The 16,994-nt window shown below is 36.4% G+C and overlaps 1 protein-coding gene across 50 annotated transcripts in view; it reads right to left on the bottom strand.

Annotated features, from left to right (window-relative positions):
• Positions 1–504: 504 nt before the first annotated feature.
• CEP170 (centrosomal protein 170) overlaps positions 505–16,994 on the bottom strand; it is a 133,504-nt gene continuing 117,014 nt past the window's right edge. For 31 of the 50 annotated variants that reach the window (XM_058309444.2, XM_058309438.2, XM_058309455.2 and 28 more), the window contains 5 exons: positions 16,189–16,277; positions 8,618–8,711; positions 4,370–4,421; positions 2,697–2,822; positions 505–2,214 (listed from right to left, as the gene is read on the bottom strand). In XM_058309444.2, coding sequence (XP_058165427.1) covers positions 2,204–2,214; positions 2,697–2,822; positions 4,370–4,421; positions 8,618–8,711; positions 16,189–16,277 — 372 coding nt within the window. In that variant the 3' untranslated portion in view covers positions 505–2,203. Of the gene's footprint in view, positions 2,215–2,240; positions 2,823–4,369; positions 4,422–8,617; positions 8,712–16,188; positions 16,278–16,994 lie in introns of those variants that run through there. The other 19 variants (XM_004463314.5, XM_004463319.5, XM_004463310.5 and 16 more) reach the window with 1 other exon arrangement.

The raw sequence follows: 16,994 nt of genomic DNA, 5'->3' as shown, positions 1-16,994 counted from the left end.
GGGTTCCCATCTACCATATGGGGGGTCCTGGGTCTGGTTCCTGGGGCCTCCTGGTAAAGGTGAGCTGGCTCGAGATGCAGGGAGCTGGCTTGTGCCACAAGCTGGTGCATCAAAAAAGAGACAGGGGAAAGACAATGAGACACAGAACAAACCAGGGAGATGAGGTGGCTCAAGCGATTGAGTTCCTCTCTCCCATGTCAGTCCTGGAATTGTTTCCCGGTGCCTCCTATAGAGAAGACAAGCAGACACAGAGAGCAGAAAGTGAGCACAGGTGGCAAGAGGATGGGTGGCTGGGGGGAGGGGGCGAGTAAATAAAATAAAATAAATCTTTCAAAAAAAAAATGAGGTTTTACAATGATCACATACTAATTAGAATTGATGGACTGATTCTGACTCTATTTTTTTGGTTAAGTCTTGGAAAATGTCTTATAAATAGCTATTTGGGAAACTGATGGAATACTAGCAATCTGGGTGGTAGAAGAAATAAAATATACAATCACTGTATAAAGTTCCAGAAACACTTTATTTAAAAATGGAGTTGTAAATGCATAACAAAATAACATAAGTAATAAATGTAACAAAAATAAATAAGGAGAATCATGTATTCATACAAAATAAAAATAACATAGTAAAAGGCCAAATGTTTACTACTGAACAAAACTATGTAAACACAAACAATAATGTAAGTAGAGTAGATGCTAACATTTTCCTAAACAACTCCTTACCTTCTACTTCCATGTGGATATAATCAGTACCCAAAAAATTACATAAAAAAGGGAACAATGTGTGACTTTTTGTTCAACTTTTTCTTCGGATGACTTGACCCTGTTTTAATGTTTTATATATTTCTTCAAAGCATTTATAGCTTTCCATTCATGCTCTTTAAAACCTTTTTCAGTCTTCCTTTATTAGACAGAATGGGGAATTTAGCTTTACAAGAAGAAGAGTTCATTTATCTTTCTTTTAGCTTAAAGAAAAATATGAGATCCATTATATAACAGACTTTTGTTTTTATATCTTTACAGTCTTTTGCATCTGATCCAAACAGTCTAGGCTTTTAAAAATCCTGTAATGTTTGAAATGCACAGAATTAGTTTGTTTTTTTAAAACAAATGTAGCACAGGATCACTGCTAAAATATTAAAGACCATTTCATAAAAGTTGCTAAAGTTGAAGTTTTAACCTTCTAGATCAGGGGTAAAATCCAGGTCAACAAATAATATTTAATTGAATTAAGATTTGACCCAAATTATAGTGTTCTGGAAACACAAAGGTAATTACTTTCTTTTAAAACTTATCCAAATGTCAACCTACTGGAAAGAAAAAAACAAGTTTACAGAAGACATTTTTCATAGGCTTCCTGTTTAGTAGCACAGGCCCAAAGCCTTTGTTGTCGTCATCTTCCAGAATCCTTATAATGTCTCTAAGACTGAGACAGGAATTACTATTGAGTCCTACAGGGAGACATATAGAAGCAATTTATTGCTTGGGAGTGAAACTATCAACTAATTTTATGACTACTGGTTCTCCAAGTCTCCTAATGAAGAAAATTTAAACCTCATGATCATTACTTCAAGGGAAATTTTTTTCAATGGTCACAAAAAAACTTGGTAACACAGGACCAATATACATGTTCTTAGTTTTAAAAATATACTCCACCTAAACTATCTGTCTAGTTTAATCTTCCTAGTTATCATTTGACCTAAAATTATAAAGAAAAATCTTATTTCCATTAGAAAACAATGAAAAAAGTGCCAAATTGATCTTTAAGAAAGTGGAGTAAAACACTGTGGGGTTAAAACAAATACGGAATTATCAATCTTCTATGTACAGAAAAGACGATTAGTCCTTACTGATATACAGATATGTCCGCCTACCACTCCCAGCAAATCTTAGTGCAAACATAATAGTTAATCTCCGTAAACTCTAAGACAATTTACGTAGCAACAAAGTTATATAAATCACATATATGTTGGAAAATCTGGGGACACAAAAACGAATGTTTTGAAAGGTATGCTTTACTGTGAAGAGTAACATGTCATTGTATCCAATGGAAATGAATACTAATATAAATCCTATTATTAAGAAGCAAATGTAACTGTTTAACAAATCTGTACAGGTGAAGAGAAGGTCCATTTCAGGGAGCAGCTTGGCACAGGAGACATGGGGTTTCAGAAATGTTGGGTATTTAGTTTGCTTGTAGGTCACGGCATGGCTTAAAAAAAAAACAACAAAGATCTATGAAGGGAAAGGATGTAATTATTTAATTCAATTAGAAAAATCATAAAACCACAAAAAGGCAAAACTGCCACAATCTGCTTTTCCTATATATGCATCAAATGGTTATCTAAATGGCTTGAAAGGATTAATATGACACATTATAGGTAAAAAAAAATAAATAAATAAAATTAAGAAGACAAGGATAACAAACTTGAGTTGACCAAGCTGTCTTGTTTTGTACAAGTCAACACTCTGCTGTTTCCAACAGTCCTAGTCCTTCCACAGGTATTATTTTTTACTAATCAAGAGAAAGTCACTCATGGACTGTAACGTCTTCCTCCTCCCCGTCAGGGTTGAACCTATTGAAATGTATACTGAAATCAGCCTCAGACTCGGCATTCTCAAATTCGGCTGAGGCTGACAGGGCAGCAGCATGAAGAACCCTAGCTTCGGGCGGGCAAAGTGTCGGTGTCTGACCCGGGCTGCCGTGGTTATTCACGGGACTGGACTTCTGTTTTGGCGGAGATGGCAAGATAGCACTGGGAAACCCCATGTTGTTTAGAGCCTCCAACGTTCCATCTGGGTCAATCATAGCATTGATCGCTGAAGGAAAAAGAAAACAAGGAGATTTGGAAAAGGATCTAATTCTAAATGCAGTTAGATTTGGATATGAACATTGCTTATGATTTGGATAACATTTCAACTATTGGCCCTTCTGTGATTTTAAATATAGCTAATCTTTCCAATACAGTATTTAAAATCCCACTCTTAATAATTCTGTGGCTGAGCTATATTATAGATTACACAGTCCCTTGGGCAGGCTTACTTATGGGCATTTCAGAGCCTGTTAGAAGACAGGGGTTGGGAGATGTGGAATTGAAGATAGACCTTTCTGAAATTTGCTTTCCTCATTGTGAGAGGACAGCGAAAATATTGGTTGTGATTTAAATATACACTCCCATCCCTAGTTATCACTCAGATAATTGGTGGTTAGTTACTACCACATGGTTCAGAGTAGCCCGAAGGTCTGCAAGGTGAAGAACATCAGCATACTCTGAACGCTGGCACAGCAGGTTGATGTTCACCTGGTGACAGTGCTAGGACATCAGACATGTGCACCTGCATGTTTACCACTGAGCCACAGGTCCCTCACAGCCTAGACACGAATAATCCAATGGCAGCACTAGCAGGCCAAGCAGACCTTCTACCTCCCTGGGAGGAGAGCTGAAGACTAGCTTTCAATCCAATAGACCTTTGGGTGGACGAGGGAAACGATTTTCAACTTGGCATTGGGCAGAGTAGTGAACTACCATACCAAGGAAACACCATAGATGTAAGATAAGATGAAAGAGTACTTAGGAGGTCCCTTTAAAAGTACATCCCCAGTGTACTTCTACCAGTGAAGAATCAGTGTGCTAGCAAGCCACTTGTACTCATGGTGGTATATCATTGCCTTTAGGTGTGTGGGGCCCCCAAAAAGCTAAGAATCTCTTAGCTAGGCCTCACATATGAAGCCTATTATAATTCAACCAATAAGGACTGAGTACAATTAGCAGGTGGCAGAGTTTTTTTCTCTTCTCTCCTTCCTCCTCTGGTACCTATGACCAATATGTACTCATTTCTTATAGTCCACCCAAGCAACTATTCTTTGGATAAGAATATACGTTCATTTGAACTTAGACCACAACATAAGAATTTTCAAATCAAATAAATATTGCTAATTATCAATATTACAGTAAGACATTAACAACATGTATGTGTTTTTACAAGTAGAGGCAGCAGGCTGGATAAAAGCATTTTCAGCTATATACATATACTTTAATATGTTATTTTACATATATTATATAGTACATAATATATATAATACTGTGAATTAGTTTATAACATCTAGCTGCTTTGCAAATCTAAGCCCTAAAACATGCCTCAAATTTACTATTTTTTAAAATTCTTTATATTGGATTTTAAAACTTGCTTTTAATTAAGAATTTGGATAGGTAGAACTCTATCAAATAATAATATCAAATAATATCCTAATATGCTATCAAATAATATCAAATAGTATCCTAATATGAATATTTTAAGAAATACCACATAGAATACACTTATTCTAAATTGTTAGCTCTTTATCCTTAATTCAGAAATAAATTTACCCTGTAGTTGCTTTTCAACTCTTTTCAGCTCCTGTAAGATAGATGAAATCTCCTGCAGGGAAAACAATAAGAATTTGCTTACTTTAAAGTATTTCTGACAAGCAATGAATCTCATTCTAATTTTATTTGTGACACTTGATATTATCTTCATGTACTACTTTACTAGCAACATGATATGAAATAATTATGCTAGCCAGTAAACAAGATTCAAAGTATAAAATCTTTAATGCTGAAATAAAATAATTTAAAAAATAAGATAGCAGAAGCGGAAAAGTTCAAGGTGATTTACCACCATATGAGCAAAGATTCCAAAAAAACTTTTGATCATCTCTGCAATAACTTTGTAAAAGTGCCTAACAATTTCCTTTGGAAAAAATGTATAAACTGCAATCTCAGCATTAGGATGATTCTCTGAACAACGAAAATTTGTTACAGTTCTTGAGAGGAGACTCTTATTTCAAAATTGCTTACTTATATACCTATGTACAAGAACAAGAATATATAAAAATGAGAAACATAAAAGTTTCTTTCTTCAAATCCTTGTACCTTTGTAGCAATTGACTTTTTTTTTTTTTTAAAGGATGTACCAGGGATTGACCTCAGGACCTCTTACATGGGAAGCAGGCGCTTAACCACTTGAGCTACATTCGCTCCCCTAATTAACATTATAAGCACCTATGAGAGACACTTGCCGACATAAAATTCCCCAAATTTGTGTATTTATACCTACTTTTATAAACATAAGTTAAAAAACAATTAGAAAACAAATATGTTGGCCCTGCCTCAATGAAGATGGTGGAATGAGAAGCTTCAGAGCTCCAAACACCCAGAGGAATTTTGAACAACCAGTAAGAAACTTGCAGGAACATCTTTCTCAAAGGTCTATAAAACATTTAAAGGACTACAGTAATAGGGAGAGCACCCAATCAAGGAAAAGGCCACTTAAAAGCGGTAGGATCTCTGGGCACCTGGCTGGCTCCTCCCCATCCCTCCGGGGCTCAGAGTGGAGCTGGTTCCTGCTCCCAGTGCAGACCCCCGGTCCTGGTTCCAAGGGAGCAGAGTGGCCTCATGCACATACTGGGAGCGTGTCTGCCTGGCCCAATGTGCCTGGCGGTGGCCTGAGGGACCTGCTGTCAAGTAGAAGGCCGCTCACAGAGCTCTCCTACAGAAGACTGTGGGAGAGTAGTCAGGTCTTGCTGCTTGGGGCAAGGGACTGCTGGTATAGGATATGCAATGGAGTGCCTGGGACTGGGAGGAAACTTTCTTAAAAAAGAGGGGGTATTCAGACCTGTGTAAATGGGGGAATTCCTAGGGCCAAACATGCATGCCCAAGACAAGATGCATGTGCAGAAAGGCATATCATTGCATAGATAAGCACTGGAAGGGAACTGGCATAGGTCATTCTAGAAAGATTGGGAAAGTTGTTTTTGCTTTTACCTTCTTTTTTTGTTGTTGTTAGTTCCTAGCATTGAAGGAAAGCTCTGACATAACACTAACTGGATACAAGCTTAAGGAATAGACAACTCGGAGTCCAAATCCAAAAACAACACCTTAAATTTTCAAAATGTCCAGGTTTCAACAAAAGATTACAAACCATACACAGAAACAGGAAGCAATGGCCTAGGCACAGGAGAAAATTAAAAGCATTAGAAACCATCGATAAGTAGGATCAGACCTGGGGCATACCAGACAAGGACTTTTAAAAAACAATCCTAGGACGCGGATGTGGCTTAACCAGTTGGGTGCTTGCCTACCACATTAGAGGTTCCAGGGTTGGGTCCCAGTGCCTCCTACAAGAAGACGAGCAGATGCTGCACCCACTGCAACAAGCAGATGCCTAAATGAGCAGATTCTACAAGCCAGCAGACACCGCAGCCTGTGGGGAATGGATATGCCTCAGGTCATTGGGCACTCCCCTCCCACGTGGGAGGTTCTGGGTTTGGTTCCCAGTGCCCCCTGGAGAAGGAGAGCAAACAATGAGCAGACAGATGAGAGGACCACCTGGGGTGGGGGAGGGGGTAAATAAAGAAAAATAGAGTAAATAAATCTTAAAAAAAAAGATTCTAAGTAAGCTCTAAGAGCTATAGGAAAATATGGACTAAGAAATAGAGGAAACTAGAAAAACAATGGATGAACACAAAGAGAATACAGACTCAGAGATAGAAATTCTGAAAAGGAATCAAACAAAGCTGAAGACCGCAGGAACAGAAATTTAAAACTCTCTAGAGGGAATTCAAAAGTAGATTGGAGCTGCGCAGTGCTGATGTGCGCAAGGAGTACCGTGCCACGCAGGGGTGTCCCCCACGTAGGGGAGTCCCACGTGCAAGAAGTGCGTAAGGAGAACCGCCCAGCGTGAAACAAAGGGCCCAGGAGTGGTGCTGCACACATAGAGAGCTGACGCGACAAAAAAGAGACAATTTCCCAGTGCCGCCGATAAGGACAGAAGCAGTCATAGAAGAACACGCAGCGAATGGACACAGAGAGCAGACAGCTGGTGGGGGTGGGGGTGGGGGGAAGGGGAGAGAAATAAAAAATAAATCTTTAAAAAAAAGTAGATTGGGGCTGGCACAACAAAGAATCAGTGAACATGAAGTCAAAACAATTGAAATTATCCACTCTGAGGAGTCGAAAGAGAAGAAAAGTGAACAGAGGCTGAGAAACCAGTGGGATACCATCAAGTGTACCAATATACAGATTGTTAGAGTATTAGAAGAAGAAAGAGAAAGGAACAGGTGGAATATTCAAGGAGGTAATGGCTGAAAACTTCCCAAACTTAATGAAAGACAGGAATAGATATATCCAAGACGCTCAACAAACTCCAAACAGGATAAACTCAAATAGACCCATACTGTGCCACATTCTAATTAAACTGTTTAATGCCAAAGATAAAGAGTTCTGAAAGTTGCAAGGGAGAAGCAATGTGTCACATTCAAGAGTCTTAAAAAATTAAGTGCTGATTTCTCACTGGAAACCACGTAGGCAGAAAGGCTGTGGGAAGACATACTTTTGCTGAAAGCAAAAACTGCCAATGAAGATTCCTTTATCTGGCAAAACTGTCTTTTAAAAATGGGGGAGGGATTAAGATATTCCCACATAAACAAAAGGCGAGGGATTTCATCACCACTAGACCAGACCTACAAGAAATGCCAAAGGGAGTTCTGCAGGTTAGGAGAGGACACCAGAAAACTTACTGAAGCCATGTGAAGAAATAAAGATCTCTGGTAAAGATGATGACATGGGTAAATACAAATACCAGTACTATTGTATTTCTTAAATGTAACTCTACGTTTTACTTCCTACAGCATCTAAAAGGCAAATGCATAAAATGTAATGATAAATCAAGGGTTTTAGACTTATAATGTGTGAAAAGAACTACACAATGGTGGGGGGACAGAGGGATATGGAAACATTTTATGTAAGCTATTGAAGTTGTTAAATTGATAACAAAAGAAATAAGATTGCTATAGATTTAGGATGTTAAATTTAAGCCCCATGATAATCACAAAAAAATCTCAGAGAATATAAAAACTCATAGAGATGGTAAGTAGCTACTAGGGATTGGGGGCAGGGGCAATGGTGAGTTAATGCAAAATTAGCGTAGGGTTTCTGTTGGGGTGAAGGGAAAGTGATAGTCATGGATGTTGCTGAAAGAAATACAACATTGTGAATGTTGATTAATCCCACTGAATAGCATGCTTGGGAGAGGCTGAGATGGGAAGATTTATATTGTATGCATGTTTCCACAATTTAAAAACAAGATAAACCTGAAGAGAAAATGACAAATGCAGTACATGATGCTGAATAGGATTTAAGATTGGAAGAAAAAGGCTCAAAAGGACATTATTGGGGTATTAGAAAAATTGGATTATAGAATATAAGCCTTATATCAATGTTAAATTTCTTAAACTTGATAACTGCACTTAAGGTAATTACATAAATGAATATTCTTGTTCACAGAAAACATCCATGGAAATACAACCTACTCTGAAATATTCAGAGACAGACAGATGACTGACATAGAGAGAGAGATGATACAAAAAGGTGGCGAAATGTTAAAATTGGTGGGTCTAGGTATCTGGGGTGGAGTGGGATGGGTGTATGCTGGAATTCTCTGTATGGAGGTTGTATTACTTTTGCAATTGTAATGTAAGTTTGAAATTATTTAAAATAAAATAACTATGTTATCTCTCCCTTAACATAAAACCCTGTTATTGAAATGTTTTAATCTTCAAAAAAAATTTCCCATACCATGCTTGAAGTTTTCACAATAGGGACTTCACTTTCAGCTCTTAACTTGCTTTCTATTTCATCCCAATTCCGATCTTTGTCTTTAAATAAAATTCTATAAATCAAGAAATACAAGCATTTTACTTTCTATATTTTAAACATTTATCACATATTTGTTAATGATAATACCAATAACAATGACACTTTAAGAATCTACACAAGCTAATACGGTGTCTTGGATGGGATCCCAAAACAGAAAAAGGACATTAGGTAGAAATTAAGGAAATCTGAATAAAACATGGGCTTTAGTTAATAAGAATTTATCAATATTGGTTCATTAGTCCTGGCAAATATGCCATACTAATGTAAGATGTTAATAATGGGCAAAGCTGGGTATCAAGTATGTGGGAACTCCCTGTCCTATATTCACAACTTTTCTGTAAATTGAGTACTATTTTATTTATTTTAATGCAAGGTTTATAAAAACTGAGGGGGAAAAAAAAAAAAAAAGGATCTACACAAGGGAAAAAAAAATCCAAATCTAACCTTTGCATGAATTGAGAATTAAATACTGGGTCACTGTTACCAATAAACTCATGTATGTGACAGATCTGTACTGAAAAAGTAAATGAATGGTTACTAATATATGCACAAACCTTTATTATTTATCTTTTTAAAAAACCAAATGTAAAACAAACACAGATGACATAATCCAAATTATTTAATATTTTAACACTAAAACCATCACATAATAAAATACAACTTTGTTCAGATAAAATATATGTATTATAAATGCTTAGATTAAATTAAGATGAAAATAGGTTGAATTAGTTATGTACAACTATGTCTCTTAAGACATCTTTATAAAGAAAAGGCATATTGTTGATTGCAAAATACGAATGTTATTTTGAAGGTTGAAAACTGGAATACTCACTATGCTTTTCTTTAAAAAAAAACCCACAACAAAACACACACCTAATTCATGTTAGTACCTTTCTACATAGTAACTTATTAGGAGTTAAGATGTTATCATTTTGATAAAAACAACTGACAATAAAGATTATCTTTATGTTAGAAACTAAATTCAAGTATCTTAACTAGTAAGATAAAGATGTACCACAAAATTTTGATTTGTCTTTCAAATGTGGCATACTTCTCTCCTCAATATTTTAAATACTATAGGCATATCTTGGAGATATTGTGGGTATGGTTCCAGACTACTGTAAAAAAGCAAATATTGTAATAACGTGATTCACACCATTTTCGGTTTCCCAGTATATATAAAAGTTGTGTCTATACTATAGTGTATCAAGTATGCAATAGAATTATGTCTAAAAAGCAATGTACAAACCTTAATTAAAAAATATTCTGTTGCTAAAAAAACTCTAATCATAATTTGAAAGTTCAACAATTTGTAATCTTCTTGCTGGTAGAGGGTCCTGCCTCAATATTGATGACTGTGGCAATTTCTTAAAAGAAGACAGGGCAGTCTGCCATATTGATTGACTCTTCCTTTCACAAAAGATTTCTCTGTAGAATGTGACACTGTTTGATAGCTTTTTACCCATAGTAGAACTTTCAAAATTGAAGTTAACCCTCTCAAATGCTTCTGCTGCTATATCAATCAAGTTGATGTAATAGTCTAAATCCTTAGAAGTCATTTCAACAACATTCACAGCATCTTCACCAGGAGTAGATTCCATTTTAAGAAACCACTTTCTTTGCTCATTCTTAAGAAGCAACTCCTCATCCATTATAGTTTCACCATGAGATAGCAGCAATCTTTAGACTATACTTCTAAGTCTAGTTTTCTTGCTATTTCCATCACATCTATAGTTATTTCCTCCAATGAAGTCTTGAACCCCTCAAAGTCATCCATAAGGGTTGGAATCATCATCTTCCAAACTCCTGTTACTGTTGATCTTTTAATCTCCTCCCATGAATCATAAATGTTGTTAACAGCATCTAGAATAGTGAATCCTTCCCAGAAGGTTTTCAACTTACTTTGGCCAGATCTATTAGAGGAATTACTATCTATGGCCTTATGAAATATATTTCTTAAATAAATAAGACTTGAAAGTTGAAATTATTCCTTGGTCCATGGGCTGGAGAAAGGATGTTGGGTCAGCAGGCATTAAAACAACATTCATCTCACCACCCAAGCTCTTGGGTAACCAGGTGCAATGTCAATGAATAGTAATATTTGAAAGGAATCTTTTTTTCTGAGCAGTAGATCTCAACAGTGGGTTTAAATTATTCAGTAAATCATGTAAACAGATATGCCATCATTTGGGTTTTCTTATTCCATGGACAGAGAACAAGCAGAGCAGATTTAGCATAATTCTTAAGGGCTATGATTTTCAGAATCATAACTGAGCACTGGCTTCAATTTAAAAGTTACCAGCTACATTAGCCCCTAACAAGAGAGTCGGCCTGTCCTCTGAGGTTTTGAAGCCAAGCACTGACTTCTCTCTAGCTAGGCAAGTCCTGGACGGCAACTTCCTCCAACATAAGACTGTTTTATCTACATTGAAAATCTTCATCACCTTCATCAATCATCTTAGCCAGATTTCCTGGATAATGTGTTGCAGTTTCTCCATCAGGACTGGATGCTATTAAATTACAGAGATAGCTTCTTTCCTTAAATCCCATGAACTACCTGTCTGCTAGCTTCAAACTTTTCTTCTGAAGCTTCCTCACCTCTCAGCCTTTATAGAACTGAAGAGATTTAAGGCCTTGTTCTAGACTAGGCTTGGCTTAAGGGAATGTTGTGGCTGGTTTGATCTATCTAGACCACTCAAACTTCCTCCATATTAGCAACAAGGCTGTTTCACTTTCTTATCATGCATGTGTTCACTGAGTAGCACTTTAAATTTCCTTCCAGAACTTCTCCTTTGCATTCACAAGTTGGCTGTTTTGTTGCAAGAGGGCTAGTGTTGGGCCTATCTAGGCTTTTGATATACCTTCCTTACTAAGCTTAATCATTCCTAGCTTTTGATTTAAAATGAGAGACATGTGACTCTACCTTTCACCTGAATACACAGAGCCAGTGCAGGGTTATTATCTGGCCTAATTTCAATATGGTTGTGGTTCAGAGAATAAGGGAAGCCTAAGGAGAGGGAGAGTGATGGGGGAAGGGTCAGTTAGTGGAGTGGTCAGAGCACTACATTTATCAATTAAGCTTACCTCTTACATGGTGCAATTTGTGGCCCCAAAACAATTACAATAGTATCAAAGATCAGAGATCACAGATCACCATAACAGATATAATAATAAAGAAAAAGCTTGAAATATTGTGAAAATTACTAAAATGTGATATGGACACATGAAACAAGCCCACATTGTTGGAAAAGTGGCATTAACTGACTTGTTTGACACAGGGTTGACACAAACCTTCAATTTGAAAAAATGTAATACCTAAGAGGTACAATAAAGTGAAGCATAATAAAATAATTTGTGCCTGTAATCATCCTTTGGACTTTTTTCAATTTTTTCATGGAGTCTGGAAATCTAGTTGAACTACCTTAAACAAACATCAAAACTATAGAACATTAAGAAAGTAAATTATTATTATTGGGAAGCTGATTAATATTTAAGTAGTAAACTAAATTAACATTCTTATTTGTATTTCTTCAAAGGTTAATATAATAGGTTCACCTTGTGGAAAAACATGAAATTCATTAACATCAAATCAAGTCAAATATCTGCAATTACATATAGCCATCTTAAAAAGGCAGTAATGCATCTAGAATCTGATAAAAGAATACTCTTCTAACCTACTAGTTCATTTTCCATACTGAAAAGATGAAATATCCTTGCCAGCCATCTTACTAAGAGCTGCTATCTTAATGACTATAACATTAAGGCATAAATACATTATTACATGCTTTGTAAGAGTCCTTGTAGCATTAGGACTGGTAGGAATTAAGAAAATAGTGACCATTTCATGGACTACCTTAGAACCCTAACAGACTTATTCAATAAAGAAAGTTTGTGGGAAGCAGACTTGGTCCAATGGATAGGGTGTCCCCCTACGACATGGGAGCTCTGCGGCTCAAACCCCGGGGCCTCCTTGACCCGTGTGGAGCTTGGCCCATGCGCAGTGCTGATGCGTGCAAGGAGTGCCATGCCACGCAGGGGTGCTTCTGCGTAGGGGAGCCCCACGTGTAAGGAATGCGCCCCGTAAGAAGAGCTACCTAGTGTGAAAGAAAGTGCAGCCTGTCCAAGAATGGCGCTGCACGCATGAAGAGCTGACACAGCAAGATGACACGACAAAAAGAAACACAGATTCTTGGTGCCACTGATAAGGATAGAAGTGGTCACAGAAGAACACAGCGAATGGACACAGAGAGCAGACAACTGGGGGCGGGGGGTGAAGAGAAATTTAAAAAAAGAAAGAAAGAAAGAAAGTTTATGTTTAGCCACACAGTATTGAAAATTTAGTGATTTTTGCCAAAGGATGGTTACTGGGTATTGTGCTTTGGCTTTTAAAATTGTCAAATCATATACATTTCTTTTTGGTGAAAATTGCTTAGAATGGCCACCTAAGGTCCTGACTCACCTATAAATGTCCCCAAAGTTCAGACATTGGAGGGATAAAAAGCTTATTTTAAAGTCAATTAGAAATATTATGGTACAGATTTAAGAAATCAAACATTTTGACTTTATGAAATGAACTCTAATATAATATTTAAATACTAAGGAAGCAGAAAACCAGATCTAAGAAGGCAATATGTTTTTTGGGAACTTGACAGCTAGGTCAGAGTTTATTTGGCTTCATATGTACTTTATATTCAATTTATCAAGCAGTTCCACCAATGGCAATAGTGAATGGCCATTCTTACTAGGGAAAATGAATGTGGAGACAAACTTACTGGGTAATATAGTTAAACCTTTCTTAAGCGAGACAGCATTTTAGAAACAAAGTTGAAGATACCTTTGAAGATAATACAGCCCAGCAGTTCTTAAAGTTTAGCACATATCATAATTACCCAGAGGGCTTTTTAAAACACAGATTGCTGGGACATATCCCCAGAGTTTTTGATCTGGTGTTGGGCTCAATAAATTTGCATTTCTAACAGGTCCTATGGGATATGGATGTTGACTGTTAGTTCAATGTTCTCATCCAACAAGAGAGATAACAAGCCTGGATTTACTAAGTAATTTGTTAAAAGTGAGAGAAATGCTTCCAACAAGCAAACAAAAAGTATCCAATAAGCATTGACTAAATAAAGCATGATGATAAGAACCAAGTTTTCCAGGTTTGCAAACTAGACATTTATTTTACTGTATGCTTTTCTTCCCACTAGCACCAAGTAGAACATATCCCTTTCTAACTCGTGTTTAAAAATTACAAAGAGCAAAAATGTTATACATATGTTATTTCTTTTAATTAATGAGGTGTTTCAGTTTTAGAAAGTTTAAAATATGATTTACTGAGGACAATTTATCAACTTATTTGAGAACATGCTCTAATGGAAAGAGCAGTAGGTTTGGGTCCTGAAACCCGGAACAAGATGAAACCTGGGACAAGGCATTTTACCTCCACGGCCATCAGAGGCCAAGTGAGAAAATGGAGAAAACAATTTCCACGTTTTCTAGCTTTCAGGGATTCCAGGACTCTTTTGAGGATCAAATTAGATGACATATATTTTTTAAATGGTTGGTCTTTTAAAATACCTTAAATACAGTAATTTAAAAAGATACTTCTGAAATAGTTTTGAAAATAATTTATATTAATGACTTTTCTTTTAACCTTACAATTCAATAAAAATGATGTTCAATGTGTTTTTACAATGTTTACTGGTACTCATCAAACACTGATGAAATGTATTATTTCAACACATAAAGCAATATAAAATAATATTTGTATGGAATGTTATAAATCACAAAGCATGTTAAGGCATGGTTTCATTATATTTAACTTTTTTTTTTTTAAAGATTTTTAAAAAAAATTTCTCCCCGCTTCCCTGCACCCCCCCCCCCCAATTGTCTGCTCTCTGTGTCCATTTGCTATGTGTTCTTCTGTGTCTGTTTGTATTCCTGTCTGTGTCTCTTTTTGTTGCATGATTTTGCTGCGTCAGCTCTCTGTGTATGTGGTGCCACTCCTGGGCAGGCTGCACATTTTTTGTGCAGGGGCGGCTCTCCTTACAGAGCGCACTCCTTGCGCGTGGGGCTCCCCTATGCTGGGGACACCCGTGTGGCATGGCACTCCTTGCGTGCATCTGCTGTGCACGTGGGCTCACCACATGGGTCAGGAGCTCCTGGGTTTAGACCCTGGACCTCCCATGTCGTAGGCAGATACTTTATTGGTTGAGCCAAATCCACTACCCTATTTAACATTTTTAATTACAGGAGCTGGAAAGAAATTAAGCTATAGCATCAGTGAATTTCTGACAAATTTTTATATAAACAAGTTAATGTTTTGAAGTTACTAATTAATTTAAGGTGATAAAATAGTACTTGATAGATATTTACTTGGGGGCTAAACTTTTGTAAGGTAACTATATTCTATTTCCAAAGATGGAAATTTAATTTTGAGAAAAATAAACAGAAAACAGAGTGGTGATATTATTATAGTTTAAAAAATATATAAGCTAGATACATATATTTGAAAAACATTTTTCTCTTCTTTTCCCCTCAACAGCCCTATGAAATAGTGAAAGTATACTTATTCCTGTTAAGATTATGAAAATGGGGCTCAGAGACAAGAGATTGCTTGTTCAAGGTCACAGAGGAGCAAACTCCTTCACAAGACTGTCAGCTCTCTGCCCTTTAGGCTAGCTGTCTTCTCTCTACACGTCGTTAGAGTCTCTTTCCCCCAACCGTTCTTCACAGTGCAAAACCTCATTAATATAGTCCTCACTTTCTTCTGCCCTCTTTTCAATGACTGTTTTCTCCTACTAGCAAAGCTAAAAAGGAAGAAAGCTCATTTTTTCTTCCATTCAAGAAATATTTATGGAACACACACTTGATGGCATGGTATTGAGGAATATAAAGTTCAATATAACAAAGAATAGTCTTTATCCAAAAGAATCTAGGCTAGTGAAGGTATCAGACATTGAAAAAATTACTACAACCCAATATAAATTAATGGCAATAAAAAACATGAAGCTAAAATTGCAGTCTATGGCATTTTAATTTTGAGGGGGGCTGTTACATAAATTTTCTCTCTTGAGTTTCACCAGAGTTAATATATTGCCCCCATTACCAATCAAGAAGATGAAACTAAAGTTTGAGGTCCTATAAAAGAAGCTCCAAAAGTCCATTCACTTAAAACATTTACTATTAATATTTAGAAAAGCAAAAATGTTTCAGGTTATCAATAAAATTAATCTAAGTGATTATAGCTACTACTTCTCAATTATGAGGGAGCTGATCATTCTAAGATATTTGTCGTTTTGTCTCTTCACAGGGTCAGCCTATGGTTATTACTTACTTGCAGAAGTAAGGAATGTGGCAGTAGTAACAGGATGAAGACTCAGTTTCACTGACTGAACTAGTACCTAACAGCTATGGTAGCAGCTTAAAAAAAGTGGAACAAGTGACCGTTACTACCTTAAGCAAGGATGTTTTGAGTCATAGAATAGTACCTGATCTTTCCAGCTGTTTTGTCTATAGATTGCCTTATCTTCCTGGAAAACTGAAAGACAGATGACAGCAGCAGATTATCTCCCATGACCTGAAACATCCAAAGGAAAGGGTAGACATTAAATTATTACCACAGCGTGGAGCAGATGTAGCTCAGTCATTGAGCACATGCTTCACATGAAGGAGGTCCAGGGTTCAATCCCTGGTACATTCCTAAAAAAAAATTATTACCACAGGATTGTATAACCACTAGGAATTCTAGTTACAACTCACTATATTTAGGGGCATTTAGTATCTATTATAATTTTAATAAAATATCATTGAAGAATATAATCAGTGTAATGTATAACTAAAGTGAGAAAGAGAAATAAATATTAACTTTATTAAATAACTTGTCAAGTTTGCATTTTTTTATTGTTTCTATATTTAAGGGGAGAGCAAGAACACATTATTTTGGTCATGACATTTGAAAAGAAATCCATTTTATGCTGTCTCCACTTACGATCCGATCCTTGCCATTCATACCTCAAATTCAAATTATCTCAAAAGGAAAGATATTGTTTAGAGTACTAAATTTATTATTCATTCTTTCACCAAATAAGCTGAATATAGAAATCAAGAAGAATACTTTTTCTTGTTCTCCAAGGCAGTCTAGACAGAGAGAGTAAAAGAAAATTTCCTCATAATAGTAAGTTTTGATAATGGGGAAGGTACTAAACCAGTTGTGATTCAACAGTTAAACCAGGGATCAGCAAACTTTTGCAGAGTGAGACAGTGAAGAGTTAGGCTTTGAGGGCCATATGATCTC

Source organism: Dasypus novemcinctus, chromosome 13 (assembly GCF_030445035.2).
Source record: "Dasypus novemcinctus isolate mDasNov1 chromosome 13, mDasNov1.1.hap2, whole genome shotgun sequence".
Classification (NCBI taxonomy): Eukaryota; Metazoa; Chordata; class Mammalia; order Cingulata; family Dasypodidae; genus Dasypus; species Dasypus novemcinctus.
Note: the sequence above shows the minus strand (reverse complement) of the source record. Positions and strands in the feature narration are given on the sequence as shown.